The 19,437-nt window shown below is 44.4% G+C and overlaps 1 protein-coding gene across 5 annotated transcripts in view; it reads right to left on the reverse strand.

Annotated features, from left to right (window-relative positions):
• Window positions 1–19,437, reverse strand: part of PRKCQ (protein kinase C theta) — a 66,123-nt gene that overhangs the window by 38,145 nt on the left and 8,541 nt on the right. For 4 of the 5 annotated variants that reach the window (XM_068957868.1, XM_068957792.1, XM_068957952.1 and 1 more), the window contains 5 exons: window positions 9,488–9,642; window positions 9,236–9,394; window positions 7,992–8,117; window positions 2,654–2,853; window positions 361–421 (listed from right to left, as the gene is read on the reverse strand). In XM_068957868.1, coding sequence (XP_068813969.1) covers window positions 361–421; window positions 2,654–2,853; window positions 7,992–8,109 — 379 coding nt within the window. In that variant the 5' untranslated portion in view covers window positions 8,110–8,117; window positions 9,236–9,394; window positions 9,488–9,642. Of the gene's footprint in view, window positions 1–360; window positions 422–2,653; window positions 2,854–7,991; window positions 8,118–9,235; window positions 9,395–9,487; window positions 9,643–19,437 lie in introns of those variants that run through there. The other variant, XM_068958105.1, reaches the window with a different exon arrangement.

A 19,437-nucleotide genomic window follows, 5' to 3' on the forward strand; every position in this document is an offset into this window, starting at 1 on the left:
TATAAAACAAGCATGGTATACCTTACGTAAAGGCACACATGTATGCGTATGACGTATTCAGAGGGAGCTGGCTTCGTATGTCTGTCCTGTCTTAGTGTAATGAGGAAATTCAACTTTTTAGTGGTAAAACTGCCAAAAAATATGCCTTGCAAATCACAGAGGAACAGTCAGCCTCCTTCCCTGCCACATAATGAAACTGCTTCTCCTGGAGTGTTTATTTCAAACCGTTATGATGATTCCTATGAATAAACCAGTAATAACAGAAGTGCTGCTTTCAGTGCTAGCATTTTCTTGAAGACACCGCATCTCCCCCATGTAACCAGAAATCACATCTATCAGTTAGGAAACAAAGTCACTTGCCACTTATTTCCAGGAAGTATCTTGCATTCATCAGCATTCTCCCTTGAGGTTTCAGTTCTAGCTGGTTGAGATAAGGGAAAAACAACAACAAAAGACCAGTGCAATTGTTAAACAATCGTTCAGAACAGCAACAATCACTTCAGATGGCTCAAGCTACCTCCATTTCCCAGTGGGAACTGACAAATGCCAATGAAGGCTAATTGTGCTTCTATCCTTGTGGGGGATAGCGTGGGGTGAGAGCAGCTGTAGACAGGGGGCTAAGATCACTTCTTATCAAACTCTCAGAGCAGCATGGCAGAACACTGATAAATGCGATTAAAACGCAGACGTTGCAGGCAGGATTTTAGACAGCAGCTCAGGACCCAGTACTTTATATAAACACAACCTGTCGTTCCCAGTGGGTGCCGCAAAGAAGACATGGGAGCACCTCTGAATATCCAACCAACTTCAGACAGGTGCTTAAAAAAGTGCTGAAATCGTTAATGTGAGTTCCTCAGGCATTTTTGACTTTCCCGCTGGACCCGAGAACTCCCACCTATCTGAACCTCATGCATAGGTGCCTTTTTAAATCTAGCTCCAAGAGGTCTAGGCCTAATCACAAGTCCATTGATTTAAGCGCACAAGCAGGTAAACTGCTTCTGAAAGTGGCACTTTCAGGGCAGGGTTGGGTGATGCTCTGTATTATGAAAGAGCCTAGCAGTGAAAGCACTTGCCTGAAAAGGAGGAGACCTAAATTCAAGGATTTCTTCAGCCTGGGAACCACAACAGTGATTCCCACTCATCTCCAGGATAGTCTGAGCAAGGCTAGCTCACTGTCTTCCATGAGAAGCAGAGCTATTGCATAGAAAGGTAAGGAAAAATGTTATTCTCTCACCTTCTGACCCTTACAGGATGGGAAATCTGGGACCACTCTCCACAGCTCATAAGCTATGCACATAATATCTGTATTTAAATCAATTACTACTTAATGTAAAATACAAAATCAGCCCTCATAAGAAGAAGGACAACCTGAGCTAACTCCTGAATGGACTTAACTACCCTAAGCACTAGGCTATCAGATGAAAGCTAGACCCCCATGTCCACCTGTTGCAAGAGAAAGCAACCCAAAGCTCAGAGAATGCTTCTGCAGTCACTGATCTTGGTCACCTCACTGGGTGAAAAGCCTGGTTCTTACTTCTCTATGGATTCAGGAAGGAGGCCACCGCTACACTGCTCAGGCTGGAGCAGTTTGAAGCATGGACAGAAGACATCTTAGAGACAAAACAGGGAGTGAATGGAGACAAGATCTCAGGAGCTGCTACCAAGCTGGGACACGATAGACCTGAGGTGCCCCACTTCCATTTGATCTCTGGTCTGTTACTCTTGCTGCAACCAAGCAGGATCACAGACTGCATGTTCCCTCTCCTCCTTGCTGAGCTACCGTTTCCCGCAGCTTTGAAGCACGTGCCTCTGGAGTCGGGCTGATGCTGAACAGGACCTTTTGATTTTCAAAATTAGCCCTAGGTATCTCGATTCCTTCCAATTTATGCACAGTTCTTTACCAAATCTTGCCCACAGGTCTATAAGTATCCTAGGCCATTTTGATTTTTCTACTCTCTGCTTAACCCAAACAGTTTAGCATGAGAACTGACAGTAAAAACAAAACAAAAAACAATTCCAGGAAATCAATTTCTCTCCAAATGTCACGCCACTCTATTGTTATTCAGGGCACGGCTCTCGAATACTACATGCTATAGCCTATTACCAACAACTTTCTTGCTTGGACTACCAAGGAATACGATTTAACATTTAGCATCCTTACGAGGACTGTTGTTAGTTCAAATTTACTCCCGTGTAACTCCAGTAATTTTAAAGGAGTTCCTCTGGCATACCTCTGAAGCCAGGCAGCTGTGAATCAGTTACTTGATATTAGAAAGATTAAATTTGTAAAGCTGTTTCCCCAGAGCACATGAAATAATTCATATTTAGCCACTCATACTGCCATTTGTCTCCAGTGGGTTTCCTAAGCAAAGATTAATACATGGGCATGGCTCACATGAACCAGAATACCTGCTAATATAGGCTATAAGTTTCCATATAACAGCAGGAGGTAATATAAATCTGCTATGTTGTTTTTTCTCATATTCACAGACATCCTTCCTTCAAGCCACACTCCAGTTGACTCAAACTATTATTCACTGGATGGCAGCCCGTTCCTGCTGCCCTGTTGGGTATATTCACAGCCTGGCATGGGGTAGGGCGTTCCCGTACCCTACAGCAGTCACATGGTGTAAAAGGAGCTAGGAACACTCACCCATATTTCTGTCTTTCCATTGCTCTTTTTGCACCTCTCTGCCAGCACCTTGAGTTCCACCGTGGTCTCTGAAACCATTTCAGCACTTTTGTCCTTGACAACAATGTGCATGACTCTGCCGTTGTTGATGTGGGCATCGAAAGTGCTGTTCCAGGGCGGGTACATGGTGGGCTTCTTCTGCACATACACTTGGCCATTTTCTGTCAACAAAAAATAGTTTGGACTGATTGGACTTGCTTCTCACCTGCAATAAGGCCACTGCTCTACAGTCCCTGAGACAGATCTGTGTTATTTACCCATTTTAAGGTGGGTCCCTCAGGCAGGCCATGTTATGGATCACGTGTTAGGAGGTTTCTGCGCTAAGTGAAACTGGGGATGGGATTCATCTCACCTAACAATAGGTGGCTACAATGTAGATGTTCATATCTGAGCTATATGGACGTTGGCTCTGTTTACAGCAAGTGAAGTTTTAGTTAACATAAAATAAAGGAATGAGGGTGCAATTCCTTTCAACAGCTACAGACATCTACCATAACGTAAGACCATTTCCGTGCTTGGCTCCATTAACTCTGTCGAGTAGATCTCAGACATAGATACCTACACCACGGATACTCACATCGAATCAGATGAATCCCATTGCAGATAATCAGCTACTTGTAACATCTGTCCCACGGCAATGCAAAATAAAACTAGTTGTTTCAATGCACTATAAAGCTGGATGCACTTTGTGGCTAAGTTCAGCTGGAGCGCGCATCCAGTCAGTTGCTAACGTCTCAGCTAACTCAGGGATGTTGATGTGTGAAGTCGCTTGCAAGTGTTGCAAGCATATCCACAGCAAGGTAGAGCTGTTGACCTAGCAAACCTTTTCTGCACCTCTTCCGCACGCATTCATTCCTTTTCCTTCAGAGCAGACACATCTTAAAACGGTGAAATGTATCTTTGAGGCCTAGCATTAGCTAGCAAAGTAATCTCTTTATTTTGACCTGTCAAATGAAGAGTCTCAGCCAGCTTGCTTTATTTCATAAAGTCAGTTTTATACCCTGTAAAAGGCTTGGACACTTACTTAAGGTAAATTCTATTCCACAGTTACTCTCTGTAACTTTTCAACCCATCAAATGTCAAAACTGGTGAAATAAGAGAATAAAAATCAGTTGTGTGAGCAGCAGACCTTATGACCTGTGAATCCTGCCTCCTATAGACCCTGCTTCTATTTCCAGTAATCCCAGCTTTTCCCTCCTTGCCAGCATTGCACAAGCAGTGGATAGCCTGGAATGTGATGTGCTCATTGCTAGAGAAAATCTGTGTCTGCCTTTGACTAACTCTGGTTTCTTTCCTCTACTCAGCTTTGATTTACACAAAACAGGCAGAAAGTAGCTTCTTGAGAACAGAGATGCGGAATCGTGGGTCAACACTGCTAAAATTTCGCTCCACAACCCAACACCTGGCTCTCACGAAGCAGTTTAGCTGGCTACTGTCTCTCTGATCAGTAGCAATGGCCTTGCATTGCAAAACCAAGCGGAGACCATTCCCTTAGCGTAAAGGTACTTCTCATCTTTGTCCTGCCCAATTTGACCAAAGGTTGTGCAGCTCAATCTTAGGTTCAAATTCTGCTTCCCCAAAGTGTAGAGAGCACCTGAATCTAAGGTGCCTCCATTTCTACCAGTTAAGTAGAGGTGACCATAAGCCCTCTCCTTTCACTTTAACTTTTCAGGTATGCAGATTTAGGCGACAGGATATCGAGCTCATTGTCTACAGGCTTAGTTCATTCCCATTGCCTTCAGGAGAGTTTCTCCAGCAACAATGACGGCTCTGCAAGTCTGAAGGGCCAGGCATGGATCAAGGCTCAAACTTGCAAATACACGTTCAACCCACTCTTTCAACAAAAGCAGCCAAATGAGACAGCAACTTCCCAGCATCACAGAGAACAGAAATCTCAGTAAAGAACCATTACTCCCTTGCTACATCAGTGAAGTACTCTAAAGATGTGAAACACATCGCTTGCAAAACAAGTGCTTTGGTTTGCATTGCACTCCAAAGTATATGGATTAAATAAACAAGGCCTGGAATGTGAATGAACTGGCCAATGTATGGGATCAGATGCTCGTTCCTGGCGCATCCTCTCTGACGTCTGTGGAGTTTTGCCAAGGATTAATTTAACCCCGGGCTCATGGAAGATAAAATAGCATCTGTTTCTCCTGGGGAGCAGCTTCCACTGTAGCTGGCACTGCCTCTCCTGGAGGCCTGCTGAGTTCAGACATGGAGCAGGGTCTCTCACGAAGCAAATGTCACTAAGACAGCTGCTGGTCAAACGGCACTAGGACAGGTGGCTCACGGAGACAGAAGCAATTTTTAAAGGGCAGATTTTTTTTATACGTCAGAGGTGCCTATGATCTCTGAAATGGTCTGTCATTAGTAACAAACTGCTGGAACATTTCTTACTGTTTTTTAAGAATATATCATAAAATACCAAGATCTCTTTTACAAAGTAAACAGGTGGGAAAAAACCAAAGGCCGCTCAAGATCTTTCTTGAGCTCCTAAAATTCATTAAGGTGCCCTTGTCATGACATTCCTGAACTCATAGACGTTGTGCACCACACCCAGCCCCTTGGGATGCTCTATCCCAGTGACTAGTTATTCACCATGGCTGGTTGACACGGGACAGTCCTTGGCGTGAATCTGAAGTTAGGCTCAAACTCTTTCTTTTGGAAACCAGACATATTAACCATCTACCACTGCTCCCTTCCCCCCGAAAAGCCACTCACCCTTTCTAATACCACACATAGCATATCTGATCCATACCAGCACATTGCAAAATCCGGAGCAGAGGCATCTACCAAAATGATTTCAGCATAGGCTTAGAAATCAGCTGAACTCAACAAAGATTGCAGGGATTTGGGATTGTATGTATCATGGTTTGGGGCCGGGATTAGGTTCATCCCGTCCCGCATTCTGCAGTCACTGTTACATAGCAATCGTTTGCCCTTAGGAAATCCTAATGGCACCATGTTAGAGCACAAGGCAGGGGGTCAGGATCGCTTGCATCGTTCACCAGTTTTGCAGTTGATTCACTCTCCTCCTTGGGCATGCCACTTGAGCCAAAATTTGTCTACTAGGGCAATAGCATAAGAACGTTTTGAATTTCATCACCACCGAGCAGCAACTGCTGCACGAAACCAGGGAATTGGAGAGTAAGCTATGAATACAAGACTGCAAACTAGAAATTTGCCAGCACAAAGGAGCAAGACTCTGAAAGTAGAATCTGTAGACATTTCAGATATTCAAAACTAACATTTGTACTGAGTCCTTCACTGCCTTTTTCATTCTCAGTGTCCATCTGAGTGTGACAACCCTTCTGGATGGTCTTCTTGAGAACATTTCTGGCACTGAGATCGGGCTTATCCCACTGAACTTGAGACACCTACTGCTGAGCTGAGTGTCTAAACTGCCCTCAGAATCAGAGGAAAACACAGATATTTATAAGGTGTGACCCATCAGACCCATTCTAGATGTCCTCCGTAAGATGAGATGAATCTTACCATAGAAATCCCTGTTTGTTCCTCTGGACTACAAAGGAAGGGTAGCCGACTTTCTCAGGTATTTATGTTCTTGCACAGGATCAAAATTACAGGAGATAAAACTCATTGTGGCTTCATCTTGGTTTAGTCACCTTAAGGTAGGGTTAGGCATCTAGCTATTCAGACACCCTCCATCAGCAGCAGATTAAGACCAACACCTCCCAAGGGCGATTCATCTTATTCTAAGAGAGGGGTCAGAGACCAGTGGGATGAATTAGTCTCGGAAGGTTCCTGCCATTATCCGCTGACATGAGAGAGCTGACATGATGAGGACCAAAGATCAGGATGAGAGAGGAATCACCCTGACTGCCTCAGTGTGCTCAAAGCAGTTGAGCGCTAGATGAATGCACGCCCACCCAACGAAGAAATCTTTTAACAGAGGGGCGTCATTTTTCCTACATTTGATCCTCACTGATGGAAAAAAGTTCCTTCAAACATATTTTCTTCATTTCACACATTGATAGTTCTTTATTAGAAAAGGCTCTCAGCAGAGCAAAAATTGTATGCCTTAGTTAGTACATTTTTGTTTTTCCGATGCCAGAAAAATTCTTCCAGCTCCTTGTAAGACAAATAAGGTTCATTCTGCCCAGATTTATTTTATTCACTTTTCAACTGACAAAGACTTCACTTGGAGTTATGGCTCTTTCAAAAGCCTCATTAAAACAAACAGCCAAGCTCTGTATAGAGCTGAAATAGGACATATTTTCAGTAAAAAGTGAGATCTTGGGGATATTTTGTCATGCAGCAGTTTTTTCCCTTCTGAATTTATCAGTCACCACATCTTCTAAAATCATTTGAAGAATAATTTAAACAAAGCCAATATTTTAATGTGATAAATGGTCACACTTTTTCTTTTTTTAAACAATGAACCACTGAATTAGTTTACAATTCTAAAATTTCTTCTCTTCAACTACTTTAACATCCTCTGGAGGCTTGAGGTTTCCCAAGGCATAAACAGGGATTTCTGAGATGTTTTAGGTTTTAAAAGAATTACAGCAGTAAAGCTAGTAATTTATCAAAGCTTTAAGATAAATAACAGCTAATATGAGGAATTCCCTAGCACTGAAGGATTTGAAGAGCAGAACTGAAGAACTGTTTAAACTCTCACCAGGACTACTATATGCATCAGAAAAATAAGAAATGTTTTCCCAATGTGGACTCATCAGTGCTGTTCAACGAGGAAAAGTGTGCAACAGTCTGCATATGCAGACACAGAAAATAGCTTAGTAGAAGGTTTCACCTTTGAACATTTTACACAGTACAGCAATTAAGCAGAGACACTGGCTCTCTCCGCAAAGATTGTGCCGGTCTGAGAGCTATTTTTTAATGGTGGAAGTTACTGAACCTGATTGATAGGTCCTTAAAAAAATGTGACAAACAAAGTCAGCCCTCCCAGGAATTTCTGGAACATCTAGATTTTATCTGTCTGGTGTCCTACCGACAAACTAGCCACCACTCAAATACAAGTGAAATCAAATACAGCTCAGCTCATCCTACTGTGTCATGTACTGGGACCTGTAATTCAGTTGATAATAACTTCAAGGTAAAGATGGAGACTTTATTATACATCATTTTAAAGTCAGATTGCCTTGCGGGCCATGCTGACCCCAGCCTTGCACTGTGTTTCAACGTTAAGAGCACTTCACAAACCCTTATAAAGATGCTTACCACGTGCTTCTTATGCTCCAATAATGTCACAGTAAGGCACACACAAGTCTAGTAAAAGCCACACTACATGAATATTTAATGCCTCCCCACTTACCTGATTCCACTGCTTCTTTAACCATCACAGCACAGTAAGGGTTAATCACCTCTCCCTGGGATGGCAGGTAAGGGCCACTGTCATAGTTGGATAAACCAATACGAAGAAAGGGAGACATGACAAGTCCTGTGTCAAACAAAAGACAAGTGATATTTGGGAAGAGTCTAAAAATTCCCTCGGTTTTAACCAGCCTCTTATCTCCACTGGACAGGAGTAAACCAGACGTTAGTTATCCATCCAGCTGGAGACTCTCTGACTTCCTCCACTGCCTAGTGAGATGATGGACTGACCAAACACTTCTTAACGTGGGTAAGGCAGTGCAACTTCAGCTGTCAGCCTAACTACGTATCTGAACTCAATGCAAGGCTGGAAAGACCCGCAATAGCTTTCAGTACTAGTGACTAGACACCAGTTGTCAAACTACAACAACAGAATAGCAAAGCCAAATCAGGACTTTCTGGGCTGGAACAGCTTCTGCTGTAATTTATGTTAAGTCACGTGTTCAAAAAGCTGAACGCTATGAGAATAGAAAGGGTTTCGGGAACACAAGCCTGTTGGAAGCCGGCAAGTTGAACATGAAACTGTGAAATAACTGAGTACTATTTATACATGGTGTGGAAATGATCTCAGGCATTCAGCTCACTGGGTGCTGACCCATATTCATAAGTGAAGCTATAAAGAGAAAATTAGCTCATATGATGAGGATGTAGAGAGAGGGGCAAAAAGAAAAGGGATCTGAAGATAATTTTAAGCAGCTGAAAACAAAAACATATAAAAGCACAATGCCAGGAAACACAACAAAGGCTTTGGGTTGGTGTTCTCTGTAGGCTCTTTCAGAGCTTCCAGTGAGAAGATCTACTGAAGTCAGCAATTACTAGCTGCTGTAGCTGGTGCCCATCACCGTGCCATCTGTGCCCAAGGGCTGCGTTTTACCACCCAACTTTCGAGGTCAACATCTGAAACAGTCATTCCTGGTGCCCCTTCTAGTCAACGGAGGGCAAGAGGCCCTTTGAACTCAGCTGTAGATATATAACTCTTGGGCCACCAAAGTTAAATGACATGAGTCCCATCACTACCCATTACCTGCCAAATATATTGTTCCGCTACATCAATAAAAAGTTGAATGAAGTGTGTGCTAGGATGCAGCCCTCTCTCTGCGCTCAAATTCTCTATCCCAAGGGCAGCTTCTCTGGCCCCCCATGTAAGAAGACCATGACTCATTGCTGGGAACAGCATTTTCTTACCTGTAAATAGTATTTTCCTGATTGATAGACAACTTCAGTCTCTGACTAGAGGGGCTTCTGTTTTCATCACATTTGAGGACAACATGGAAAAACTTTTCTCAGCTGAAAGAATCAAGGAAATTGCTCCTGTGGCTGGGCTGACTTTAAAACTCAGACTCTCTGTTCAAGGAGGCAAGAGAGAGGAGAATCAAGGAAAGAGGAAAACTTGAGAAATCAAACCATAGCCCTTTGCTAGAGTGTCTCCTCTCTTACCCAGCAGTCTGGAGTGATGAGTTTCCATCAGCCCTCTGTACAAAAGTCCAGGGCAACTGTAGAAGTCGGAATAACTCTCTGGTAGTGCATGGCCAGGTCTCAGTGAGCTGTGGTTTTGTTTATCTCTTGGCTATGTTGAGACGTTCTCCTTCTTCCTGGTTTAGAAAACAGAGACAAAGAGCTACAGTTAACACGGGACCGAAACACAAACTGAAACAAACTGTTTTGGCCTGCATTTTCACAAGTGCTGAGCACTCACAGAGTGACACTTTTCGCAAATGGGTGGCCCATGCAGCGAAGGACAGCTGTTCTCTGATGGAGATTTGAGCGTGTGTGTGGGAAGGGGCTACCGAGGAGGTTCCCCTCAATTCGTTACCCTACCCAAGGCCAATTCACACAACAGATAGCACAGGAACACTCTCCTTCCCCTTTGAGCTCATGGGTCCACTGGCTAACAACCAGGTTGATTCTGCATTGGGGACTCATAAACCCACTTCAATGCTGTGCTTGAAAAGAGAAGAAAACCTTTGGGTTCCTGGGGTGACAGGGCAGGAGAGGAAGAGAGAAAACACCATGAGCCATGTATCTTTCCAGGAATGCACAGGTAATGGGCCACCAGTGGCTGCAAGACCTCTATTAAGGGCTGGCCAAAGACCTCTGGGTCTGGTGTTGCCCTCAATTGGGAAAACACATCTTCCTAAGTATCAGCATTTGTTCAGTTTGACAGAAGGTAGTGGGAAAGGTAAAGCACCATCAGGGAGAGCATGCAGGAGATCAGCGTAATCCTGTTCTCTTCAGGGCCAGGGTGGCATCTCCCTGAAGGGTGCGTTAGACGCATTAGCCAAGTCCCTGATGAACTTGCTCTAGAAAGCCACTTGTGTTAAATATTCAAGTACAAGTAGTTCTGTAAATAGGGGCATTTGTGGCACAGCATAACAGTGCGGCAAACAGACTATAAACGGTCCATGACACAAGAAGCCTAAGACTTCTGCCTGGACTGACAAGAGGCAGAGAAACCCAATCAAATTAGGTAAGAAAATCTCTCTAACAGGAACAAATCATTTTTCCCCCTTTGTTTGACTTAACTATTTAGACATTTCCTTTGTTTCACAAACTAAGAAGCCTATTTAGTCTGAAAGCAGAAAGAAAAACAAATCAAAGGATTTCTGGCAGCAGGAGGGGAATCTAAGCAGTTACGTATTCTGTCTGTGCAAAGCAGCATCAATGTGGGAAGTCAACAGGGGCTGAGACCTAAGGCCAGCAGGGGCTGAGACCTAAGGCCAGCAGTCAGAGCATCTGCAGCCTTCCACGCATGCCTTTTGTGTGAAAGGAGATGTCTTCTCTCTGCCTATAGCCATACTTCACTACTACTTCTAGTGACTGATGGGCAAGAGAAGATTATATAATCTCTTCCAAGTCCCCAGTTCCCACAGCCTTGATTTTCAGGACCTAATCTTCCATGAACAGGACCACAAGGAGAGGCGAGGAGGGCTGTAAGCGCTCCCTTGAAAGGAATTACAAAACCCTACCTTCAAAATATCAGGGTGATGGTCAGAATTACTAGTCATCATGTTAGGTCTCTAAGGATATAAACATCGCTAAAGGAAACCACATGTTTTTTGATGATTCCCTGGGACTAAAATGCTTTATATGTAGCAATAGTTTCCTAAGTCCTTTTTAGATCCCTCTGTCACAGTGTGATGAAATCCCTGGCAGTGCCCATTTTTCTCCTCGGACAGTAAAGGGGACTGACTGGGCATGACTTGTTCACATGGGGCATCTCCACTACAGAGATACGCTTTTGATCAAACTCCTCATGCCATTGTAACTTTAAAAAAAAAAAAAAAACCTACCGCATTGTATCAGATCGAAAAGGTTGTCACCCTGGAAGAAAAATATGTTGGGACTTTCACACAAGCCAGTCTGTCACATGAGATGTTCTGCAGTCACCAGCAAACGGAAAAGCATTTTCCACCCAGCTCCAAAGCGCACAGGTCTGGCACACCTAGTGCTAGCACCAGCAAAGCAACAGCTGCCCGCATTAGCCTTCCAAAAGATACTTAAAATCAGCTTAGTGTTGCACCAGCCTTGTGGGAGCACTCTGCCCTGGGGCGAATTTCTTCACCCTGTACAATAAATCAGACAGATAACAGGCTTCCTGCTTCTCTCTCACTGTCTTTCCTGAAACCATCTTGGCTTTGGTCCAAACATCTGTTTTCCAGGGCACATCTTCAGCGTTTACTACTACAGGACTGCAACTTGGCTCAAATTCACAGTCATAAACAATTAAGGAACAACACAAATCAGCTCCTGCAATGGCTCACTGTAATAGCAGCAGTTTAATTTAACACTAGAAGCAGCTGCAATGGATACAGAGAGCGTCTGCTTAATTTCCCACTGGAAAGGATACTATAAGGTATATGAAAATTAAGGATGAAATGCATCTTTCTATAAAGAGCCACCTGCAACCTCTCCTCCAATAAACCTAGCACAGCTTAATGGGGGTTCAGTAATACTGCACCCCGCTTCGCTGGCAAAAGGGAGCTCCTCCCACTCCAGAGGATAAGGCAACATATGGAAATCCTTTCCGGATGATATTAGGGAGCAATAAGTTTCTTGCTATCCTTAATCAATTGTGGTTAAGGAGAGAGGAAGACAAGGGCGCTGGCTCCCAGTCAGCAGAGGAACTGTGTTCGTGACAGCTGCCTTTAGTGGGATTTGTGCTGTTGTGTTTCACTGAAAGTGGATGCACACATGCTGCAGTAAAGATGACAACTTACGGAAACAGGGCCCGCTCAGAGGGGAGTGGAAATACTTGCGGATTTGAGATGCTTTTTTCTTTTTCTTAATGTCATCAAACTCTCATTTTCTAGAGGGCAGAAGGAATATTTTCAGCTCTCTCTCCACCCTTCTTTGGAGACAAAGCTGCACGTGCAGAATGAATTCATAACCTGAGGATCAGCATCACCAAGAGGGAGCAGAACCAGAGGTTACAGCTGAGGGATATGAACTTTGCCTCACCTCCTGAAAGGCATCTCCCAGCCAAAAAGGCAGACCCTGCTCATGCAGAGAGCTGTTTATGCAGGTGGCAAAGAGCTGCACATGAGCATATCTTCACATACCTCAGGACCTTCCTCCAGGCTTCAAATAAGCTTGCTCCCCATGAGCAACACTAAGCACCAACAGCAATGACTCAGGTCCCTATCTCCCCTCCCTGACTCCTGGCATCCAGGAGGCCACATGGCAGGGAACAGGCATGCAAATAATTCCCTCAGCTGACTTTCATTTTAGGTGCCTGTACTGCCTGCTATTTCAGTGGAGACCAAAACAGCCTGTTTTTAAAGAAGGAAGTTCAGAAACATTCTGGGTGACACCCAGCTTCTCTTACGCTTTCCTTTTACCATGGCGTGGATCAGGGCAGGAGAACGAAAGGGAGAGGAATTTGCATAGCTGTTTAATTTCCCCTCTCTTGGTGGCCAGTGGCAGCATTTGCAGCCAGGCTTGTGAAGGCAGCAGAGGGAAAGCAGGAACCAGCCTTCTCTTCTAGGATCGGTACAGTACGAGGCTCCACGCAGCTAAAGCCCTTCCCAGAGCTGCACGGGCAAACTCGATTTCAAAAGGCAGGAGACGCTTTCCATGCAAAACCCTTCCCTGTGGCTTGCAGACAGAGCAGAGCCAGGCAAAGCATTTCTCCTGCCATGTGGAAACGAGGCTTGCAGGCTTTTCCAGGGCCCGTGGTGAGTACAGGAATGGGGGATTCCCCTTCAAATTTCTGTGGACCATCTCGTGATGCTGTGTTAAGAGCAAGCCACGTGTATCAGTAGCTGGCTCTGGTCTCCTACAGCTTACAACATTGGCTGGTTGGACCCTGCTAAGTTCACGTGTTTCTTCCTGTTGCATTTGTTGTGCCCAAGACAAGACAGAAGCCTCTGATCAGGCCTATTCTCAGCTCATACAAGTGATTTAACTACCGTGGAGTTAATGCAGGTCAACAGATTTACAACTGTGCAAAGGCTGGTGTTCATTCCACCGGCAGAATTGCAGAAAATGGGCTGCAAGGAGCTCCACGGAATATACCCCCAGACTCCAAGACAGGATCTACAACTGTTCTCTGCAGATAACGTTAGCTCTGTCTTAAAAACAAGGAACCTATGCTTCACTATACTTAGGCTGCCACTTAAATGCTTTAAGCTGACCTGAGTGAAGGCTATGTCAAAAGACACAGTTCAGCTTTCCACTCCATCTCACACCGAAGGTTCCCAGTCTCCTCCAGCACTGTGTCAGGTGTTGGGCAGCACAGAGGATCAGGGAACAGATTCGGTTAAAAGCAACCCTTTTTCTTTTCTTTACTTGACAAGCCAGTTTGTAGCCGGATCCATTCCTGCCTCGATGCACTCTGTGGCTGCACAGAAGCTGGTGCCGGCACAAGAGCAGCAGCAGCAATGCAGACTTGGGGGCGCGACACAACAACTGCACGTTGATTGAGATAAAGAAACTGAGAAGTCATGGCCTCACTGTCAGTGAAGAAATTAAGAGTGCATTCACATGAACACATGCACAGACATTTGCAGCACACGTATGAGCTACCAACCCAGAGCCCTTCATATTCAGTAGAGAGATATAAGCAATTGCAGCACGTGCGTGATCCCATCCTAAAGGAGACATCCAACATAGCTTACGTGAATCACATTCCGGAATCTCTATTTCTCTCCACTAACCAGTACGAATACATCTACCCCAAAGATGTTCAAAATCAAATAAGTCTTACCAAATCAGGTAAGTCCTACCACTGATGTTCCGATCTCCAGTGAAAAGGACACAGATCTCATGGCTTGATCTATGAGCAGATGCATTCATACTTAGCAGTGTTATGATAGTTTAAAGAGATAGTGAAATATAGCTGCGTAGGGACTCCACACTTCCTTGCGGAGAGGTGGGTTTCCCAAACTGCGCAGCCACAGGAAAGCCGCCTCCTGGGAAGAGTCCCTGGTGTATGCTGGGAGACACTGCCTGGTCAGGGCCAAAACCATCCCAGGAACTGCTCTAACAACAGCAAGACAGTTCAGCACTCAGGAATACTCCCTACAGCTCCTAATTTCCTCATATAGCAGGAGTCAAGTTCTTCCATCGAGAGGGGAATTTCTTTCAGTATGCCATTCTCTTCCTGTAGACCAAGAGAAACTCTCTGTGAGTTTATCTCCCTCTGGAGCGGCACGATTTTTAAAGATAAAATCCTTGCTATTTCTGTAAACTGGAAAGAGAAGCAAAAACAGATCCACCAAAAAGAAAAGGCTAAATCCGTATTGGGAATAAGCCCCTCCAGGCTTCTCCAAGCTAGGTCATAACCACTTTTTCCCGCCGTTATCGAACATTTGTCTCGCATGCCTCCTGAAACAAAGCAAACTTGCACCCTAACTGGATCCACTCAAAAGATTCCAACTATTCAATTGACTTTCCTTTGCATCTTTTTTCTTCTTGGTGCATTTTTTTTTTTCATTTTGGGTCCAGATTATTAAAACCAGCTTGTCGGTTTTGCTTTCTTATTTTCCTAGAGTGCTTCTGGTTAATGTAATTTCCTGTATCACTCCACTTCTGAAACATTTGGGTCACACAGACTCCAAGAAAATGTTTTTAAAATAACAATCCCCACTGTATTTATTTACTATTTTTAACATAGACTTTTCTTTTCAGATTTTAGCTCTCTTCCAACCAGCACAGGCCAAATTTGATGCAACACTACCCAGTTTTTTAAACACTGCACACATAAGGCTTTCAAAGAGCTCTCCCATGTAACAATCAGGGAAACAAAAATATATTTAAATGAGATTTACCTACAGCATCTCCTTTCCTCTGTTCTCTTGTTCTTCAGCCCAGCAGTTCCTATATTTCTGCAAGATTCTGGCATTGGTTAGCAGACTTTTTCTGCGTGTTTTCTCCTTTTTTTAATGACACGGGTAGAGTTTGTCTCAAATAGTTCACTGTCTTGAATCAGGATGGCAACTAACGTGCTCAACTTCCTGCCAGTGCCAGCGTCTGCATCTCTTTTTCACTTTCTTTCTCTCTCCCTTAAAAAAAAAGGCTTAAGGAGGGGACAGGGACCATACCTGGACATATTAACATCCTTCTGCAGGCACAGTTTCAAGCCTACAGTTAACCTTGTCCAGCAGTACTGGTATTTGATATCTTTATTTTGTCCGGAAATCTGCTAACAGTATTTGGACCTAGAATGACAGAAAAGTTGGGCTGGAAAAGAGCACTTCATCCATCCCCCTGCCTCCTGGCAGACTATGTCTACATCATTCTTGATGTATCTGTCTTGCCATCTGTCATGAATGATGCTTCTTGTGTACTCAGTGTTATCACATATTCCTCAAAATTGTGGCCAAGCTTGTCAGAGAGGAGCCGCAGATTACAACTGGAATCCACGCTCAACAACCAAACCTTACTTTGGTGTGACACAAAGGACTCAGGAGTCACATTTTAGGAAACTAATCTCGATCTAGGAGTGTCCCTGTTTTCAGAGCTTGTGCTACTACTGTAAGGGAAATTCGTGTTTTCTCCCTGCTACTGTATCTCTCCAGCACTGGACGTTTCCTGTAATCCCCAGCAGACAGGAATTGCAAGCAGCTTCTCGACTGCCAGGTAACGACGTTTTAGGCCGACCAACAGCACGAGCACAGCTCTGACGCAAGGTCCTCAGCTACCCTCTCCTTCCACTGCAGTCTTCCCCTCTCATTCATCCACCAATGTCTTTCTCTATTTCTGCCCTAGTTATATCTCTGACTGGGGCGATACAGGACACATAGTCGATGGAAGAAGGCAATACACAATGCAGTCAAAGTCTATTCATTCTAAATCAAAGCGATGAAAATTTGGGCTTTTTTTCATATCACCTCCTAGCTGCTTAAGTAAAACTTTGTGGGCTCAGCTTCACACTGTGTGAAGAGCTAAGTCATGATCACACAGATTACATCTGCCTCCCTTCTCCCCCAGACTCACACTATTTTCCCTGCTAACTAGCTCCTCTCTGGCTCATGCTGTCCTCCAAACTCAGGAGGTAGTGCTGGGTCTTGCTTAAAAGAAACAAAAACTTAGTCCATCCTACACTAGATGTCTTGGCATTCCGGTGGCCCGCTATTCCTAGGAACCATGAAGGATCTTCATGTTCCTAGGAACTTCACCTCAGCAGCACTCTCCTAACTTAGGGCTGAGTAACACAGAGTGCAAGAATGGTGACTGTCCTTCCTGTACAAGCCACTGACCAGAGGACATTTCAGTTACACACTCAAATTTCCAAGGGTGATAGTACAGGCGGTGCTGGTGCACTCACAAAATCCAGAACAGGGACTAGCTCAAAAGTCATATCACCTCTGGCCTGGCTCTATACAATGGTATGAGTTACAGCCTCAGCAGCAAATGCCGCAGATATTTGCTCCTTGTAGATAAATGAGGTCTCTTTCGCTGTGGCCAAAAATGGAAGGTGTGACAAAAGAAATTATGGAGGTGTTTTGCCCCAGAGATAACAACGGTTGTAATATGTCTTCCTCACCCCTGCTGCAAAAGGAAGAAAATCCCCATCTGTGAGGTGAAGGCACAGCTGTGTCTGACGTGAAGCTGCAGAGCTAGTTTTTTTTTGAGGGGCTGTGTAAGAGGAACCTGCACCACGAAGAGGCCCATCAGTGCTGCTGGGACATCAGCACACACGTCTCACATGTCTTAAAAGGAATGTACTCAGAGGATCTCATCAGTACCATGGCTGAAAGCTCATTCAGCTTAACCCCACGTCCTGCTCCTCTGCTCCAGCAGCGCCCTCTGCTCCCTCCTGCTCCACCACCACGATCTCCCCCCACTGTGATTAGCAAGAGAGGTCCGTGAGCACAGGGAGCTGCAGCAGGCAGTGTTTCTACTAGCGACGTCCTGGGCCCCAAAGGACCCCCAGACTCCAGGGAACAGCCTACGGTACCTTCTCTCACACAGATACGACTCCATCTTATGACCTTGACGCACAGGATGTCCCCTTCCCTCCACCCTTTCCCCAGGCAATCCAATAGATGTCTGGGATTCCTGATACCTAACTTTAGAAATTCACACTGCAAGCCTCCATATATGAACTAGCTCTCTTCATAATCAATCGCCCACAAAAACTTGCTGGGTTTTCAGTTTCTGTCATCCCCGCATAGCTGTCTAAAATGAGTCAAATGTGCACACCCTTGAATGTCTCTTTCTCCCTGTGGATGACAAACAGAGACCAGGGAACTAGTTCAGATGGAGATGCCTGTCTGGAGTGTAGGTATCTGAAGTGAGAGGTGACGGTTCCCAATTGTGGTGTCTCACAAGTCAGTGATTAAACACATCTAGAGATCAGCTGATGGCCACTTCTCTGCACTGGGACCCGCAACGAATGAACACACATACTGCAGAAAGAGATGATGAATAAACTGAGGACATGATGGTAGTCTACAGGTTTGCTCAAGTTTTGGATCCAAAATCCACTGAAAACTTTATATAACTTTGTAGGGGTTTTGAATCTGGTCATAAATAAGGCAGGGCAATGTTAATAACTGAGAACCGGAAAAAATGCAATACGCTTTATAACTGAATTTTTTAAGGATGCGATTTGGTACAAGCAGCATTCTTTTAAATCTCACTAGAAAATACATTGCAGAGAACCAACTTGCTTTGCCAAGGCGACAGGAAGAAACAGCCATTTTCAGAGCTCTCCTCTATCTAAAATAATTTGCTTAAGCGTTTTTAATAACAACGGCTATAGTCGCCCTGACAAGCACTCTCCCCTTGTATGATGAGGGGGAGGGGATGAGGGAGCTGAAAACGGAAGCTGGGGGATGCATGTTCTTTACTACTGCACCAGTGTCATAAATCAAAATATAAATAGCAAGTGTCACTGCTCTGTTGCAGAAAGCAAGGGTAGGAGGGGAAAACCTGGCTAAATTCAGCGCTCAATATGTGCACAGTCCGTCAAGACAAATAATGGTGTCTCCTATGTCAGCGCTTGTGTCTCTAGTTTCTGTGAATAAGTAGGGTACGACCTTGCCTAAATTCCACTCACCCGCCAGAACAATTCTTCATAAGCCTCAGCTGTTCTTTCTGCTCTCAACGTGTCAGGCCCCTAAATGCATACTGATTCTTCTCCCATCCCAGCTATTCCTGAGTTATACTGATGTACTTCAGAGGAGGAGCAAGGCCACCACAACATAGAAAGTCCACAACAAAATCAAATGATCCTATCGGAAACCTCCTCAGGGAAAAGGTCTGAATCTAAAACCAAACTGAAAAAAAAATCAAATATAAGCTTAGTCTTCAAAAAATTAAAATAGAAGTCAAATTTCTGCTTATAATACACTCACAGAAGTCCAGAGCTACTCCTCTGCAGCAGGCGAGCTTCTTATGGATTTATGGTGGTAGATGACCCCAGAGCTCGGCCTCTTCATTTAATGCGACAGCAGTTCATTGCTGGCTGTGGTTCCCTGAGTTTCACTGTAGATTGTTATCTACTATTTCACAAAGTCAGGGGTTACTAAAAGATCAAGCTGAATTACATCTTCTCTTGGGCCAGGATAAATCTGCAACAAGTCTGCAGCTTTCAGGAAAAGTGCTCCAGCCTTACACTTGTATGTTTGTAAACAATCCTGCTTTCAGTAGCATTTCTCATATTTTTGGTTAAAAAATAAAATTAAGGCCCCGTTTTGGTGCAGCCTATTTAGGTTACAGGCTAAATTTGGCCTCTCAGACACAGACATTCAGCTCACAGTGAGGCTACTGCTGCTGGGTGTTTGGTCCCGAGGACAGAACTTGGCCCTACATGTTGGGTTACTGCATCAAGTGCCAATCTCTGTAAGGACAGAAAGCAACAACATACGCACCTACTAAACCCAAGAAGAGCCTTACTTCCAGGCCTGAGGCAGGGGTACATTTGTTAGAGGGGGGTCTTC

This window comes from Struthio camelus, chromosome 1, assembly GCF_040807025.1.
Source record: "Struthio camelus isolate bStrCam1 chromosome 1, bStrCam1.hap1, whole genome shotgun sequence".
Lineage (NCBI taxonomy): Eukaryota > Metazoa > Chordata > Aves > Struthioniformes > Struthionidae > Struthio > Struthio camelus.